At 40.3% G+C, this 17,466-nt stretch overlaps 1 protein-coding gene across 1 annotated transcript; it reads right to left on the minus strand.

Moving 5' to 3' along the window:
• Nucleotides 1-12: 12 nt before the first annotated feature.
• Nucleotides 13-3,901, minus strand: wdr12 (WD repeat domain 12). The gene is made up of 13 exons (XM_034151142.1): nt 3,707-3,901; nt 3,269-3,363; nt 2,853-2,947; nt 2,569-2,675; nt 2,368-2,483; nt 2,127-2,281; nt 2,008-2,053; nt 1,838-1,923; nt 1,611-1,751; nt 1,410-1,515; nt 1,111-1,243; nt 450-522; nt 13-330 (listed from the first exon to the last, which is right to left on the minus strand). The coding sequence occupies exons 1-13, from the start codon at nt 3,745-3,747 to the stop codon at nt 253-255; spliced, it is 1,272 nt and encodes a 423-aa protein (XP_034007033.1). The 5' UTR covers nt 3,748-3,901; the 3' UTR covers nt 13-252.
• Between the last annotated feature and the right edge of the window lie 13,565 nt (nt 3,902-17,466).

Here is a 17,466-nt window from a genome sequence, read left to right on the forward strand (position 1 = left end):
ATAGAAGAGACATTTCAGGAGACACAATTAATTTATACTTTTTTGGGATTACAGGAAAACAAAGACAATCCATAAGAAAATATGTGTAAAAGTTTAGAAGGGTAAAAATAACAGGACCAAGACAGCAGAGAAACCAGGCAAGGATAGTTTTGTACTGTACACAATTCAAAAGCACTGCCGCTTCCATCTGCGTGTCACAACACAGATACTGTCCATCATTCTGTCATCATGTCTGTGTCCATGCTGTTCATCCTATGCCCCCGCATCCGTCTGAACACCAGAATATTTGTAGGTGTACAGCTTGTTATCTGCACCTCCGCTCAGCATCAGCTGAAACAAAACACATACAAGAAACTGTAAGTTACACGTTGCTGGATTGAGTTGAACTTAAATATTTGAAGTTGCTGCACATATTCCTTTGTGGTTATATTTGTGAAAAACAGTCTTACCCCACTTTCTGTCCAGTCCACACAAAACACTTTGTCCTCGTGAGCAGCCAAGTCATACAGAGGAGCCTTACAGCTGGAAGACATGAGCATTTGAAAGTTAACTTAATTCACTGAATTACTTTAACACTGAGGTTTAACTGAGACCCACTAAAAGGACAAATATTTATACCAAAATCATAAAAAAGACAGTGTATGCTTAAGAAAGTTTTAATGAACTGACAAAGTATTTAATTCTAACAAAGACAGGAAGCCTTTCCAGACAGAAAGCTTACTCTCACACGCGTGGAATGAACAGGATTTCCTGCTCTACGTGTCTGCACGAGTAACCTTTCATACTCAAAAAGTATGGACCATGATCCAGCCTGTGCTCTGATTGGCTGCTGAAGGTGATATGAAGGTTGAAATTGTCTTGATTTAGCAAAAAAAGAACTGGAACTTATTAAGTGGGTAGTTAAATGATCAGTTGCAAACATTTAGTGCTGCCCTGAGAAGCCCACTTCAAAAACACATACTTTTCATTATCTTAAAAAAAAAAATACAGCCCTGTTTCCAGCTTTAAGATAACACAATGCTGGCAGGTTTCTTGCATAATGTTATTTTAGGATGGAAACTTTTAACAGACTTTGGATTTAACCAAAGAAGTATACAGTGCATCACAGACCTTCTGGTGTCCCAAAGTTTGACCAGGTTGTCAAGGGAACCGGAGACCAGCTGGTGCTCATGTGCTGGTGCCCACTTCACCGAGGTGACCCAGCCGGTGTGAGAGGTCAGAGACAGCAGCACCAGAGAGCCGTCTGCAGGGGAGGAGGGGGGGGCGTTAAAAACAGGCAGAGGAAAAGCCAGAACAGTGCTTATAAAAGCTGAATAAATGATGCTGCTAAAAGTGCTTTGATTGTGATGTATAGGGGATGCAGGCAAAATGACATTAGGCTTTGAGAGGTGTGGGGTAGGTAGCGGTACCTTTGGTGCGGGGGTCCCACAGCCTGATGTGTCTGTCAGTGCTGCCGGAGGCCAGCCGCCGACACAGAGGTGAGTAGGAAATACTGTTAAACACTTTGCTGCCCGTCTGCGGAAAAACAAAAAACATCAGTCAGTTTATTATGGGATTGACAAACTAAAAACGGTTTGAATAAAGTTTCTGCTCGTCTCTGTGTTTCTCACCAGCGTAGTCTTCATCTCTCCCGTCTCGACGTCCCACACACGGATGGTGTGGTCCCATGATGCACTGCAAACTTCCTCACTGTCGCACCACAGGACGGAGGACACGGCCTCGTTGTGTCCAGATAACGTCATGATGGGAGTCTGTCAGTGGGAGGAAATGGGAACCTCAGTTTGTTGTTCATATTCAACAATTCAATACTTAATTTTTTGGCTCTTGGATCACACACCCTGGTGAGGCCGAGCTGTTGAGTCTTCTGTTTCTTCCTCGGTCTGTCGGCAGGCTCTTCTACTTCGTCCGCCTCATCTGTTGGCACTGAGGGAGATATTTAGCTTGTTGAATGTTTGCTTTTTAATCAGTTGTGCAAAATTAAAAAAGGCAGACATGCTGGCATCCTACCTGCTGACCAAATCTTCAACATTTTGTCCCAGGAGCCACTGCAGAACTGAAACAAAAATGTTGCATTTATAAAGATATTCTTCTCCCTGTGCATTTAACCATTGCCCATCCCTCTCTACCTTTGAGCCGGTGGGGTCTGTTGCTACAGTGTCCACGCTCCCTGTGTGTCCCCGGCAGCAGTGTATGGCTTTCACCTTGTTCCTCTCAGAGTTCCACTCCCAGAGCAGCAGGGTTTGGTCCAGAGAGGCCGTCAGAAGCAGGGAGTTGAGACCATCTGCACAGAAACGTCCACACAGATGTTTTAAGAGAGGCTGTCTTTATAACAAGCAGAGTGAATGTCTGCCACCCTGTCCTGCTCACCTCTTTTGACCCAGGCCACGTCTTTAACCACGTCTGTGTGTCCGGCCACCGTCATCACTGGCTTGCCCTCCAGGGACCAGATCTTGGCTGTCTTGTCGTATGATCCTGTAAGGATCCTGCAACAAAAAAAATGAACGCAAGCTAAACAAACTTGTTTGGGAAAAATGCCCTTCTTTGACAGTCTGCAGTCTATCATCTTACCATTCAGCATCTGCATCCACAGCGCTAATCCAGTCATCGTGCATCATGCACTCCTCGGGTTCTGGTGCTGTGATCCTCTCAACATACTCTATCTCCACCACATCTTCCTGAAACACACACAGACACACTGATGCATAAATATCAAATGTGTTCCCAGACAGTTCAGTCACAATTTGTACATCCACCAAACAACTATTTCTCATGGCAAAACAGGACACTGGAATAATTCAGTGCCATGAATGTTAGAGGCAGACGTCATATCCCCTCAGTGAGGCTGATCCTACCGTTGATATGCCCTCTGTGTCCATGTGAGTGGACAGCGACGTTCGCAGGAACTGGCCCCTGACCAAGAAGTCGAACTCCACTTTGCTGTGAGATGCTGTGGAAACAAAAAACAACATGTTATTCACTCAATATATCACCAATATTTGTGATAGTGTACAGGGATTTAGTGAACCATTATATTTAAGTAAGGCTCAGTATAAACAATAGAAAGGACAAGTTATACATAAACAGAAGATTTGTTTAGTACAAGATGAAGACAATAATCTAAGAAATCAATGCGTAAGATAATACAAGGGAGACTTTATGTTCAGTAATACCTCTGATATTAACTTAGCTTTGACACACAGCAGGGAAACAGTGGGCCAGAAATATTAAAACATTCTTGTTAATGTTAAAGTAGAGTGTGTTTTCTTACCATTTCTAGCCTCCAGCAGCTTGTTGATGACATTGCTGAGGTCTAACACCTCAGAGGCAGCAGGGATGGAGAATGGGACATCATCTACTGCATACCTATAAACAAAGGTTACACCCATTAAACACACATTTTATACTCTTTTTATGTCATATAAGCTGATGTAAAACGTATATTCAAATATAAGGACAGCAATCAATCATATATTGGGAATGTTAGCATTAGCTAGCTAAACCAACAAACTCACAGCTAGGAAATATTAAGAGGCTAATAGTTTAAAAAAGGCTAAGATAAAATGTACAGTACAAATGTTTATTAAAATGCAGTGCAATGATTCACATTCATTTTTGTACTGTTTACAGTTACAGCTTGTTAGCCAGCCTGCTAGCCGTAACTGTGTTTTTCAGTTTTCTTGTTTCGTTAAAGAGAATACAAGCTCACCTTTTGTCCTCCGTGAAGAACCTCGTTTGTAACTGCGACATTTTTTTGTTTTATATTTCTCTTACAGTCCAATAGTAATTTAAATGTAGGATATGTTTAAGTATTTAATCTGCTCCTTCATAACATATCTGACTCTCGTGCAGTCCTGCCATGTGGTACGAAAGCAAGACACCTCAGCAGAGCACAGATGCAGACAATCGATGATGCGGATCTATGCTGCTCTACTAGCAATGCCTGCTGCTGCTGCTTCTTCTTCTATTATTTTTAACGGCAGATTTGAATCCATGACGTTTCATTACTGCCCTCTTACGGTGCTATTCACTTCCTACAGCATCCACCGGCTCTGCTTTATAACAAATATCACACAGATCTTAAAGGTCCCTGGGCCATGACATGTCATGGCCATTTCTACTGATCATAATTCCATTGTTGAGGTCTACTAGAATAGATTTACATTGTTCAATGTTCCAAAATCACATTGGTTTCTCATACAGCATCTGTGTAAAGTATGTGTATTCACTCTCTGTCCTACACGCCTTGTTGGAGCTCCTATATTATTTATTTATTATAGTATTTTTTGTGTTAGAGTTTTACTCGCTACAGGGTGTACTTTGAGGGTTTGTGACTCTGCAGACCGTTTACATGCAGAAAAAGCTACATAACACACAAGGGGACGGGTAATAACCGGAAAAGCAGGGCCGTCCCTCCCTACAGGCCGATCATGCAGACTGCGTGAGGCCTCACCTTGCGAAGGGTGCCTCAACTGAGCTGAAAATGCAGGCGCAATTAGTGTGAGGCTCCACTAGCACCCCACCAAATTCACAATCATTGTAAACATCTAGGGCCAGAACTTTCTTTAGTTCATCCTTACTGTTGTTCTGTTTATACATGTTATTCTTATATCCTTGTGTGACCTGTACCTGTCCTGTGTTTTTCATTCTTATTGCTAATTCTTATTGCTATAATTATCTTGTCACCCAGGCAAAAGGAAACGAGGAGGAGAGGATCTGGCCCAGCAGAAGGAACACCAGGAGCAGAACCTGGCCCAGCAGAAGGAACACCAAGTACAGAACCTGGCCCACCAGGTACAGAACCTGGCCCAGCAGGAACGGCACCTGGTCCAGCAGAAGGAACAGCAGGAACAGAACCTGGCCCAGCAGAAGGAACAGCAGGAACAGAACCTGGCCCAGCAGAAGGAAGACCGGGCCCAGCAGGATCAGCACTTGAACCGGACCTTGGGGGAGGCGAGGGAGGCGAGGGAGTTGGAAGCAGCCTTGAGAAGGGAGGAGATCGCTCAAGCAGAGACCTTTAATTTAGCCTTCCTGTGCACTCTTGGCCAGGTGCTAGAGGGAATGGGCAGCCGACGTGCCCCGTCTCCTCCGCCTCTGTGATACAACAAATAACCTCTGGCTGAGATTATATTGTTTATTTACATTTGTACTTTCTTGTTTATTTTTTATCTTTAAAATGTTTATTTTTACAAACAATGCCATGCCTTTTTTTATGCTGCTGCAACAAAACACTTCCCAAATTGGGTTCAATAAAGTACTTTGACTTATCTTATCGCTTGTTGATAAATTGCACCCAACAGCGATCACACAGAAAGATGGCATCATCTAGGCGTCCCTCTGCAGTCAGAAATATCATAAACACCATCATCGTCCACAAAGCACTGTACAGGGGTGTATGGATTTAAGAGAATACTTATCAGTGAAAACCTTTATCATCTGTTGCAATTAAAGCAAATAAGAGAATAAATACTTGGTTAAATAATACGTTTTAACTCTTTTGCAGGACAACTCTGCATACTGTTTGAAATTGAGTTTGCTAGCTAGAGGTCCTCCTCTAAAACATAACATTACATATTTTGTAATGGTATTAAGAATACATGATAAATAATACATGTAGTAAAAATTGCTCAATTGTAATACCCTCGTTGTGCTAGACTAACACATTGCTTATATATTTACTTGCACTATATTTCCGTTAGTGTGTTGCACTAAGATTTTCCTTGTCATAACTACACTGTAGCTATGTGCGTATGAAGACATAAAAAACCGTGAGCCTGTCTTTCAGACAAACCATCATAATAATCATATATTAATTTATGCTGTGGATACTTTAGACTCCATCCATGTTTACCATTTTTTACACTTGCATTTATGAATATAGTTTTGCTGTTTTACACTTTTGTATTTATGTTTATAGTTTACTTTGATATTTGTTTAATTTATTAGATTATTATGGGGCAGTAAGTACTGGTGCTTGAAATTCAAATATTTACGAAATAGTCAATTCTGATAACATTTGTTTAAATCATTTGACAAACACATGTATGTGAAAAAAAAAAAAGAGATTTATTTATGTACAATACAATGAATATGTAGGCATTACATTATACATTCAGGTAGCGCATCAGACCCTCTCGTATGTCCATGCCCTCCTCCTCTGCACCTTGTGCCAATGCTACCCCTGGCTCTGCTGCTGCTGGTGCATCCCACCCATCATCATAGGTCTCTCCATGACTCTCACAGAGGTTATGCAGAGCACAGCATGTCAGCACCATTGATTTCACAAGTTTCAAATCACAGTCATTTCTTTTCACGAGGCAACGCCACCTTCCCTTCAGTCTACCAAAAGCGTTTTCTACCACTACCCGTGCTCTGCAAATGTTCTTGTTGTATGTCACATGTTCTTCGGTCAGCCGTCCAGTGTCAGGGAAGGGTTTTAAGAGCCAGTTTAGCAAGGGATGGGCATTGTCTCCCAGGATGTAATAGCCAGCATTCACCCCACCAATGTTCCTGGTGCAAGTTGGAAAGTAGTTGCCACGACTGGCCAACTCCCACAATGAAGACAGTCTCAAAACCCGAGCGGCATGCAAGCTCCCAGGCATTCCTGCAAACACATTCCAGAAATGTCCCTTTCCATCTACAACTCCTTGAAGGATGATGGAGTGCCAGCCTTTAGGGTTGAAATAGTCACAGTGGTTCTCCTGTGGGGCCAAGATGGGTATGTGTGCTACATCAATAGCACCTACACACTGAGGGAGCCCCCACCCGTTCTCAGTGTAGGCAGCCATTTCTGCAAACTTCTGCCGGTCTGGTGAACGAATTAGTTCCGGTACTAACAACGTCTCTGCAGCAGCACAGAAGTCTTGCACACACCGGCACACAGTTGTATTGCTCACTCCAAAAAGATGTCCAATGCTTCTGTACTCTGAGCCGGTAGCAAGCTTCCACAGTGCGATGGCCACTCTCTTCTTTAGAGGTATACACTCGCGGAATGGTGTGTCCTGTCTCTCCATCGCTGGCCGCAGTTTGTTGCACAGGTAGGTGTATGTTTCCTCAGACATCCTGAAGTTCTCCACCCACTGAGTGTGTGTGAAAGATGGAACAGTCACATTCCACCACTCGGTAGCTCGGTCGAGCATCCAAACACATGGTCTACGGCGGCGACGTAACTTCTGAAATACACAAACAAAAGCATACATATTTTAATACGTAAAAGTGGTAGCTACAATTAATTAAATACTCGAAACACTTTGGTCGTATAGGGAGCGTGAGCCTAAACACATTGCTAGTTAGCGAACGTTAGCTTACCAAGTAGCATTGCAGTCTAGAAGAAGAAGTAGTAGTAGTAGTAGTAGTAGTGATTAGAGTCGTCCTGTAGTCTCTGCGGCGTTGTAGGGCTGCCAAAACTCTCGCGTCAGCTTCTTCTATACCCCGTCTTGCAATCTGCCGCCTGTTTCGAATCAACGTTTGCCTCTTTGTTGTGATAAAAAACCACACAGCAAGAAGCAAGCAAACGACCGCTTGCACATCCTCCATTGTTGTGTGTTGTGTGAGTTGTGTCGCATTGAAGATGACGTCACGGCAGTTTTAAGCAGCGTCGCTCCGCCCGCCAAAAAGCCGATCGCTCCGCCTACACTGCGTTACGGCGAAGTCCCTCCCCTTCCGGTGGAACTCATGGGACCTTATTTCGGAAAAAGTTTGTATTGAAATCTCATTCAGATTACCCTTAAGCAAAACACTAATGATTTTGGTCTTCATAAGTACTTCTCTTTGGGGTTGTCTTGGTTGTGAGGAATTCAACAGAAATATTGTTTCTCAAATGCTCACAATTTGTTCAATCTATTTGTATCTGATTCCATCACATACAATATCATTTATGTCATCAGAGTTCAGATTTGGTCATTATTATTACCTTTACAAAAACACTAACTTTGTTCCAATTGTAGTAAGTGCTTTTGTTGGGGTAGTTTTGCTGACCCAGCATCATCCAGCGTGTTATGTTCATATGCAATGTTTAATTTTAAGTTTTTTTTAAGACAAAAATAAAAGTCAGAGAAGATGGTGGAAAACCCCACGTGGAAACTCTTAAGCCATGAAGAGTTGCAAGTCTTTGATATTGAACCAACGTGAGCATTGGTCTGAGTCTGAATTCAATAAGTGCTTCTCGTTGGGGCGGTTGAACATGACAAATGCTACAGACTGTAAAGGAAGAATTATATGTCATTGAAATCACATTCAGATTACCCTAAAGCAAAACACTAATGTATTGTTTTCTTCATAAGTGCTTCTCTTTGGGGTTGTATTGGTTGTGAGGAATTCAACAGAAATATTGTTTCTCAAATGCTCACAATTTGTTGCATCTATTTGTATCTGATTCCATCACATACAATATCATTTCAGTCTTCAGAGTTCAGATTTGGTCATTATGATAACCTTTACAAAAACACTAACTTTGTTCCAATTGTAGTAAGTGCTTTTGTTGGGGTAGTTTTGCTGACCCAGCATCATCCAGCGTGTTATCTATATGTTCATATGCAATGTTTAATTTTACGTTTTTTTTAAGACAACAAGAAAAGTCAGAGAAGATGGTGGAAAACCCCACGTGGAAACTCATAAGCCATGAAGAGTAGCAAATCTTTGATATTGAACCAACGTGAGCATTGGTCTGAGTCTGAATTCAATAAGTGCTTCTCTTTGGGGCGGTTGAACATGACAAATGCTACAGACTGTAAAGGAAGAATTATATGTCGTTGAAATCTCATTCAGATTACCCTAAAGCAAAACACTAATGATTTTGGTCTTCATAAGTTCTTCTCCTTGGGGTTGTATTGGTTGTGAGGAATTCAACAGAAATATTGTTTCTCAAATGCTCACCATTTATTGCATGTATTTGTCACCAAAATTACCCAAACACAGGCACTGACTTGAGTGTAATGCAGTAAGTGCTACTTGTTGGGGTAATTTTGTTGACCTTTATTTCTCATCAACAACTCGATTGACCACTTGTTAGGTGATAGCAGTCCGTTCAGATCAGGTGATGGTTGAGAGTGCGGGTGTTTACTTACAATGGTCGTTGAAAGCAATCAAAACTGAGGCGGGGTTGGCTGGAAATGTCTGCATTCAGTACTTAAGAAGGGTACATCTTTGCAAGAAACAACACTTCCACTGAGACACAGCAAAGGAGATGTTGGAAAGGAACCCCTTGGAAAACGGTAAAATCATGATGGAAGATGCCTTTACTGTAGGAAATTGAAAGTCTTTGATATTGGCCCAACTTGAGCATTGGTTTGCAATTGAATTCAGCAAGTGCTTCCTGTTGGGGTGGTGGAAGAGGACAAATGCTACAGACTATAACTAAACATGTCATTGAAATCTCATTCAGATTACCCTTAATCAAAACACTAATGTATTTGTGTCTTCATAAGTGCTTCTCTTTGGGGTTGTCTTGGTTGTGAGGAATTCAACAGAAATATTGTTTCTCAAATGCTCACAATTTGTTGCATCTATTTGTATCTGATTCCATCACATACAATATCATTTCAGTCTTCAGAGATCAGATTTGGTCATTATGATGACCTTTACAAAAACACTAACTTTGTTCCAATTGTAGTAAGTGCTTTTGTTGGGGTAGTTTTGCTGACCCAGCATCATCCAGCGTGTTATCTATATGTTCATATGCAATGTTTAATTTTATGTTTTTTTTAAGACAAAAATAAAAGTCAGAGAAGATGGTGGAAAACCCCACGTGGAAACTCTTAAGCCATGAAGAGTAGCAAGTCTTTGATATTGAACCAACGTGAGCATTGGTCTGAGTCTGAATTCAATAAGTGCTTCTCTTTGGGGCGGTTGAACATGACAAATGCTACAGACTGTAAAGGAAGAATTATATGTCGTTGAAATCTCATTCAGATTACCCTAAAGCAAAAGACTAATGATTTTGGTCTTCATAAGTTCTTCTCCTTGGGGTTGTATTGGTTGTGAGGAATTCAACAGAAATATTGTTTCTCAAATGCTCACCATTTATTGCATGTATTTGTCACCAAAATTACCCAAACACAGGCACTGACTTGAGTGTAATGCAGTAAGTGCTACTTGTTGGGGTAATTTTGTTGACCTTTATTTCTCATCAACAACTCGATTGACCACTTGTTAGGTGATAGCAGTCCGTTCAGATCAGGTGATGGTTGAGAGTGCGGGTGTTTACTTACAATGGTCGTTGAAAGCAATCAAAACTGAGGCGGGGTTGGCTGGAAATGTCTGCATTCAGTACTTAAGAAGGGTACATCTTTGCAAGAAACAACACTTCCACTGAGACACAGCAAAGGAGATGTTGGAAAGGAACCCCTTGGAAAACGGTAAAATCATGATGGAAGATGCCTTTACTGTAGGAAATTGAAAGTCTTTGATATTGGCCCAACTTGAGCATTGGTTTGCAATTGAATTCAGCAAGTGCTTCCTGTTTGGGTGGTGGAAGAGGACAAATGCTACAGACAGTGGCGGCCGGTCCATAGGGGCGCTAGGGGCGCCGCCCCACCTCTTCCCATATTGAAAAAAAATAAAAATAATAATAATTAAAATTAAAATTAAAAAAAAAAAATATGTTTAAAAAAAAATGTATGTTTTTATTTTTATTTTTAATGAACAAGGTAAATATTATATAATTGGTATCAGTAAAATGTATAATCTACAATAAAATCTCGTTTAAAATTGTGTTACGATGTCTAAAGTTACTGATAAGTCACATGTTTCCTGCCTGGCCTTGCCCATGCACCTTCTCTCGTCTGGGCGCTAAGAGAGGAGCCTTCAACCAGTGCAGCATCAGCCACTAGCAGCTGACTGTTGCTATCTGTAACGTGTAAACTATGCCGCGAAAATATAATTTCAGCCAATCAGCGTCGTCAAAGATGACGGTCACCAGGCGCCAATGTCAGCGCCCAGTGCAGTCTGTGAGTAGTTTGGACAGTGACTCGTATCCGGTTGACGCAGTAGTTGATGAGGATGGCTTCGTGTGCAGGTGGAGTCTCCGGACCTCGGTCCCCGCCTAATTCTGTTCAAGAGCTAATCTCCAATCCTTTCGAAAGGAGAAGTTTGGCAGATAAATTGTTGCTTAAAGACCTTGCACCGGACCAACCCGATTTGAATATATCGCAGCAATCTCGTGAAAAAGACAACATTTATACACGAGGCTTAGTAGCTGGTACACAAGAAAGGCTTGGCTAGCTGGATGCAAACAGGTAAATGCTGTCTTTTGTTTCCCATGCTTGGATATCACTTTATATGTAGAGAGGAGGTTTCCCATGGTTGTTAGAAGTTTATTAATAAGTGGGCATTTATCACAGAAGTGATTGTTCTGTCTCCACGTTTGTTGCATTGTCTGTGATGTATTTTCCAACGGTTATAGCTCCTGTTCTGTCCCAGCAACACTACACGGTTTGCAGCTCCACCACATTTTTGGTTTATCTTCGGTGTCGCTTAAAATCTGCTTCCCATCGGACTAAAACCTCCACGTAATCTGAAGACAGATACTTGAAGTTATTTAAACCTTTTGCAAACGTTATGTTCTTTCTTGCTCTAGCCTTGCCAGTTACATTGTACATAACACATATATTATCATTATGCTAACTGGTTGTTCGTGTTAGACGATGTAGCTTTTTCATTTCTGAGTTATTGCTATATGTAAATAAGCCTGTTTGTAAATAATCCTCAGAGAAACAAAGAAAAAACACAATTTATGACATTTTGTGCTGTGGTTATTTTTTTTAAATTGCATTTATTCACAGTTCAGTTTGAAATGCTGTAGTGACTTGTATTGAACCACTTAAATATTTATAATTAATGCTACTGAAAAGATGCTATTAATTTTATATCTCACATGCAGTTCACTGTAAAGCTACTTGGTGAAGGTGTTGGTTCATAAAACATGAACAGTTTTAAGAAAGAAAAAAACAGACCAGTTCTGAGAACACAAATTCCTGGTAAAGTAGTAGATGTTGAGGTTGATAAATAATATTTTCCACACTGAAGATTATGGAGGTATTGATCAGTCTTCTCATATTTTTAAGCCTCGATTTCTCCTTTCCCCCCCCCTCTAACATCACCAGAAGTCATCATTTAAGGGGTCATTTCTCGAAAACAATTTCCGGGGGGAAACCCCCCGGACCCCCCGGGTAGGTCACTTACGGTACGTCAAGAGCCCCACCAAAAAAAAAGACCACCGGCCGCCACTGGCTACAGACTATAACTAAACATGTCATTGAAATCTCATTCAGATTACCCTTAATCAAAACACTAATGTATTTGTGTCTTCATAAGTGCTTCTCTTTGGGGTTGTCTTGGTTGTGAGGAATTCAACAGAAATATTGTTTCTCAAATGCTCACAATTTGTTGCATCTATTTGTATCTGATTCCATCACATACAATATCATTTCAGTCTTCAGAGTTCAGATTTGGTCATTATGATGACCTTTACAAAAACACTAACTTTGTTCCAATTGTAGTAAGTGCTTTTGTTGGGGTAGTTTTGCTGACCCAGCATCATCCAGCGTGTTATCTATATGTTCATATGCAATGTTTAATTTTACGTTTTTTTTAAGACAAAAATAAAAGTCAGAGAAGATGGTGGAAAACCCCACGTGGAAACTCTTAAGCCATGAAGAGTAGCAAGTCTTTGATATTGAACCAACGTGAGCATTGGTCTGAGTCTGAATTCAATAAGTGCTTCTCGTTGGGGCGGTTGAACATGACAAATGCTACAGACTGTAAAGGAAGAATTATATGTCGTTGAAATCTCATTCAGATTACCCTAAAGCAAAAGACTAATGATTTTGGTCTTCATAAGTTCTTCTCCTTGGGGTTGTATTGGTTGTGAGGAATTCAACAGAAATATTGTTTCTCAAATGCTCACCATTTATTGCATGTATTTGTCACCAAAATTACCCAAACACAGGCACTGACTTGAGTGTAATGCAGTAAGTGCTACTTGTTGGGGTAATTTTGTTGACCTTTATTTCTCATCAACAACTCGATTGACCACTTGTTAGGTGATAGCAGTCCGTTCAGATCAGGTGATGGTTGAGAGTGCGGGTGTTTACTTACAATGGTCGTTGAAAGCAATCAAAACTGAGGCGGGGTTGGCTGGAAATGTCTGCATTCAGTACTTAAGAAGGGTACATCTTTGCAAGAAACAACACTTCCACTGAGACACAGCAAAGGAGATGTTGGAAAGGAACCCCTTGGAAAACGGTAAAATCATGATGGAAGATGCCTTTACTGTAGGAAATTGAAAGTCTTTGATATTGGCCCAACTTGGGCATTGGTTTGCAATTGAATTCAGCAAGTGCTTCCTGTTGGGGTGGTGGAAGAGGACAAATGCTACAGACTATAACTAAACATGTCATTGAAATCTCATTCAGATTACCCTAAAGCAAAACACTAATGATTTTTGTCTTCATAAGTGCTTCTCTTTGGGGTTGTCTTGGTTGTGAGGAATTCAACAGAAATATTGTTTCTCAAATGCTCACAATTTGTTGCATCTATTTGTATCTGATTCCATCACATACAATATCATTTCAGTCTTCAGAGTTCAGATTTGGTCATTATGATGACCTTTACAAAAACACTAACTTTGTTCCAATTGTAGTAAGTGCTTTTGTTGGGGTAGTTTTGCTGACCCAGCATCATCCAGCGTGTTATCTATATGTTCATATGCAATGTTTAATTTTACGTTTTTTTTAAGACAAAAATAAAAGTCAGAGAAGATGGTGGAAAACCCCACGTGGAAACTCTTAAGCCATGAAGAGTAGCAAGTCTTTGATATTGAACCAACGTGAGCATTGGTCTGAGTCTGAATTCAATAAGTGCTTCTCGTTGGGGCGGTTGAACATGACAAATGCTACAGACTGTAAAGGAAGAATTATATGTCGTTGAAATCTCATTCAGATTACCCTAAAGCAAAACACTAATGATTTTGGTATTCATAAGTGCTTCTCTTTGGGGTTGTCTTGGTTGTGAGGAATTCAACAGAAATATTGTTTCTCAAATGCTCACAATTTGTTGCATCTATTTGTATCTGATTCCATCACATACAATATCATTTCAGTCTTCAGAGTTCAGATTTGGTCATTATGATAACCTTTACAAAAACACTAACTTTGTTCCAATTGTAGTAAGTGCTTTTGTTGGGGTAGTTTTGCTGACCCAGCATCATCCAGCGTGTTATCTATATGTTCATATGCAATGTTTAATTTTACGTTTTTTTTAAGACAACAAGAAAAGTCAGAGAAGATGGTGGAAAACCCCACGTGGAAACTCATAAGCCATGAAGAGTAGCAAGTCTTTGATATTGAACCAACGTGAGCATTGGTCTGAGTCTGAATTCAATAAGTGCTTCTCTTTGGGGCGGTTGAACATGACAAATGCTACAGACTGTAAAGGAAGAATTATATGTCGTTGAAATCTCATTCAGATTACCCTAAAGCAAAACACTAATGATTTTGGTATTCATAAGTGCTTCTCTTTGGGGTTGTCTTGGTTGTGAGGAATTCAACAGAAATATTGTTTCTCAAATGCTCACCATTTATTGCATGTATTTGTCACCAAAATTACCCAAACACAGGCACTGACTTGAGTGTAATGCAGTAAGTGCTACTTGTTGGGGTAATTTTGTTGACCTTTATTTCTCATCAACAACTCGATTGACCACTTGTTAGGTGATAGCAGTCCGTTCAGATCAGGTGATGGTTGAGAGTGCGGGTGTTTACTTACAATGGTCGTTGAAAGCAATCAAAACTGAGGCGGGGTTGGCTGGAAATGTCTGCATTCAGTACTTAAGAAGGGTACATCTTTGCAAGAAACAACACTTCCACTGAGACACAGCAAAGGAGATGTTGGAAAGGAACCCCTTGGAAAACGGTAAAATCATGATGGAAGATGCCTTTACTGTAGGAAATTGAAAGTCTTTGATATTGGCCCAACTTGAGCATTGGTTTGCAATTGAATTCAGCAAGTGCTTCCTGTTGGGGTGGTGGAAGAGGACAAATGCTACAGACTATAACTAAACATGTAATTGAAATCTCATTCAGATTACCCTAAAGCAAAACACTAATGTATTGTTTTCTTCATAAGTGCTTCTCTTTGGGGTTGTCTTGGTTGTGAGGAATTCAACAGAAATATTGTTTCTCAAATGCTCACAATTTGTTCAATCTATTTGTATCTGATTCCATCACATACAATATCATTTATGTCATCAGAGTTCAGATTTGGTCATTATGATAACCTTTACAAAAACACTAACTTTGTTCCAATTGTAGTAAGTGCTTTTGTTGGGGTAGTTTTGCTGACCCAGCATCATCCAGCGTGTTATCTATATGTTCATATGCAATGTTTAATTTTACGTTTTTTTTAAGACAACAAGAAAAGTCAGAGAAGATGGTGGAAAACCCCACGTGGAAACTCATAAGCCATGAAGAGTAGCAAGTCTTTGATATTGAACCAACGTGAGCATTGGTCTGAGTCTGAATTCAATAAGTGCTTCTCTTTGGGGCGGTTGAACATGACAAATGCTACAGACTGTAAAGGAAGAATTATATGTCGTTGAAATCTCATTCAGATTACCCTAAAGCAAAACACTAATGATTTTGGTATTCATAAGTGCTTCTCTTTGGGGTTGTCTTGGTTGTGAGGAATTCAACAGAAATATTGTTTCTCAAATGCTCACCATTTATTGCATGTATTTGTCACCAAAATTACCCAAACACAGGCACTGACTTGAGTGTAATGCAGTAAGTGCTACTTGTTGGGGTAATTTTGTTGACCTTTATTTCTCATCAACAACTCGATTGACCACTTGTTAGGTGATAGCAGTCCGTTCATATCAGGTGATGGTTGAGAGTGCGGGTGTTTACTTACAATGGTCGTTGAAAGCAATCAAAACTGAGGCGGGGTTGGCTGGAAATGTCTGCATTCAGTACTTAAGAAGGGTACATCTTTGCAAGAAACAACACTTCCACTGAGACACAGCAAAGGAGATGTTGGAAAGGAACCCCTTGGAAAACGGTAAAATCATGATGGAAGATGCCTTTACTGTAGGAAATTGAAAGTCTTTGATATTGGCCCAACTTGAGCATTGGTTTGCAATTGAATTCAGCAAGTGCTTCCTGTTGGGGTGGTGGAAGAGGACAAATGCTACAGACTATAACTAAACATGTAATTGAAATCTCATTCAGATTACCCTAAAGCAAAACACTAATGTATTGTTTTCTTCATAAGTGCTTCTCTTTGGGGTTGTCTTGGTTGTGAGGAATTCAACAGAAATATTGTTTCTCAAATGCTCACAATTTGTTCAATCTATTTGTATCTGATTCCATCACATACAATATCATTTATGTCATCAGAGTTCAGATTTGGTCCTTATTATTACCTTTACAAAAACACTAACTTTGTTTACATTGCAGTAAGTGCTTTTGTTGGGGCAGTTTTGCTGACCCAGCATCATCCAATGTGTTATCTATATGTTCATATGCACACTTTATTTTTACGTCATATATTAGAAGACAAAAATAAAAGTCAGAGAAGATGGTGGAAAACCCCACGTGGAAACTCATAAGCCATGAAGAGTAGCAAGTCTTTGATATTGAACCAACTTGAGCATTGGTCTGAGTCTGAATCCAATAAGTGCTTCTCGTTGGGGCGGTTGAACATGACAAATGCTACAGACTGTAAAGGAAGTATTATATGTCATTGAAATCTCAATCAGATTACCCTAAAGCAAAACACTAATGATTTTTGTCTTCATAAGTGCTTCTCTTTGGGGTTGTCTTGGTTGTGAGGAATTCAACAGAAATATTGTTTCTCAAATGCTCACCATTTATTGCATGTATTTGTCACCAACATTACCCAAACACAGGCACTGACTTGAGTGTAATGCAGTAAGTGCTACTTGTTGGGGTAGTTTTGTTGACCTTTATTTCTCCCAGTGTGTTAGTTGTACATTAGCAGTCAACTTTAGTAAGATATGCACATTTCAACTATCGTCTATGTCTTTGAGTATGGACAGAATGCAGTCACCTCCCAACTTCAAAATGAGTCATTATTCTGTTCTATATTACTTCAGAAGTTACCTGTAGATTGCATATTATTGACATGCAGTGATACACATTATCTCAATATTTGATTTGGAGACTTAAGCTGAATGTGCCTTCTGAAGTGGATATTCATTGCCTGAGCTTCTTAGCATTGTTTAAGTATTACTGCTGCTGCCAGAGTTGCAACGAGAAACATCAACAACTCTGATTGACCACTTGTTAGGTGATAGCAGTCCGTTCATATCAGGTGATGGTTGAGAGTGCGGGTGTTTACTTACAATGGTCGTTGAAAGCAATCAAAACTGAGGCGGGGTTGGCTGGAAATGTCTGCATTCAGTACTTAAGAAGGGTACATCTTTGCAAGAAACAACACTTCCACTGAGACACC

Source organism: Trematomus bernacchii, unplaced genomic scaffold (genome assembly GCF_902827165.1).
Source record: "Trematomus bernacchii unplaced genomic scaffold, fTreBer1.1, whole genome shotgun sequence".
In the NCBI taxonomy this organism is placed as follows: Eukaryota; Metazoa; Chordata; class Actinopteri; order Perciformes; family Nototheniidae; genus Trematomus; species Trematomus bernacchii.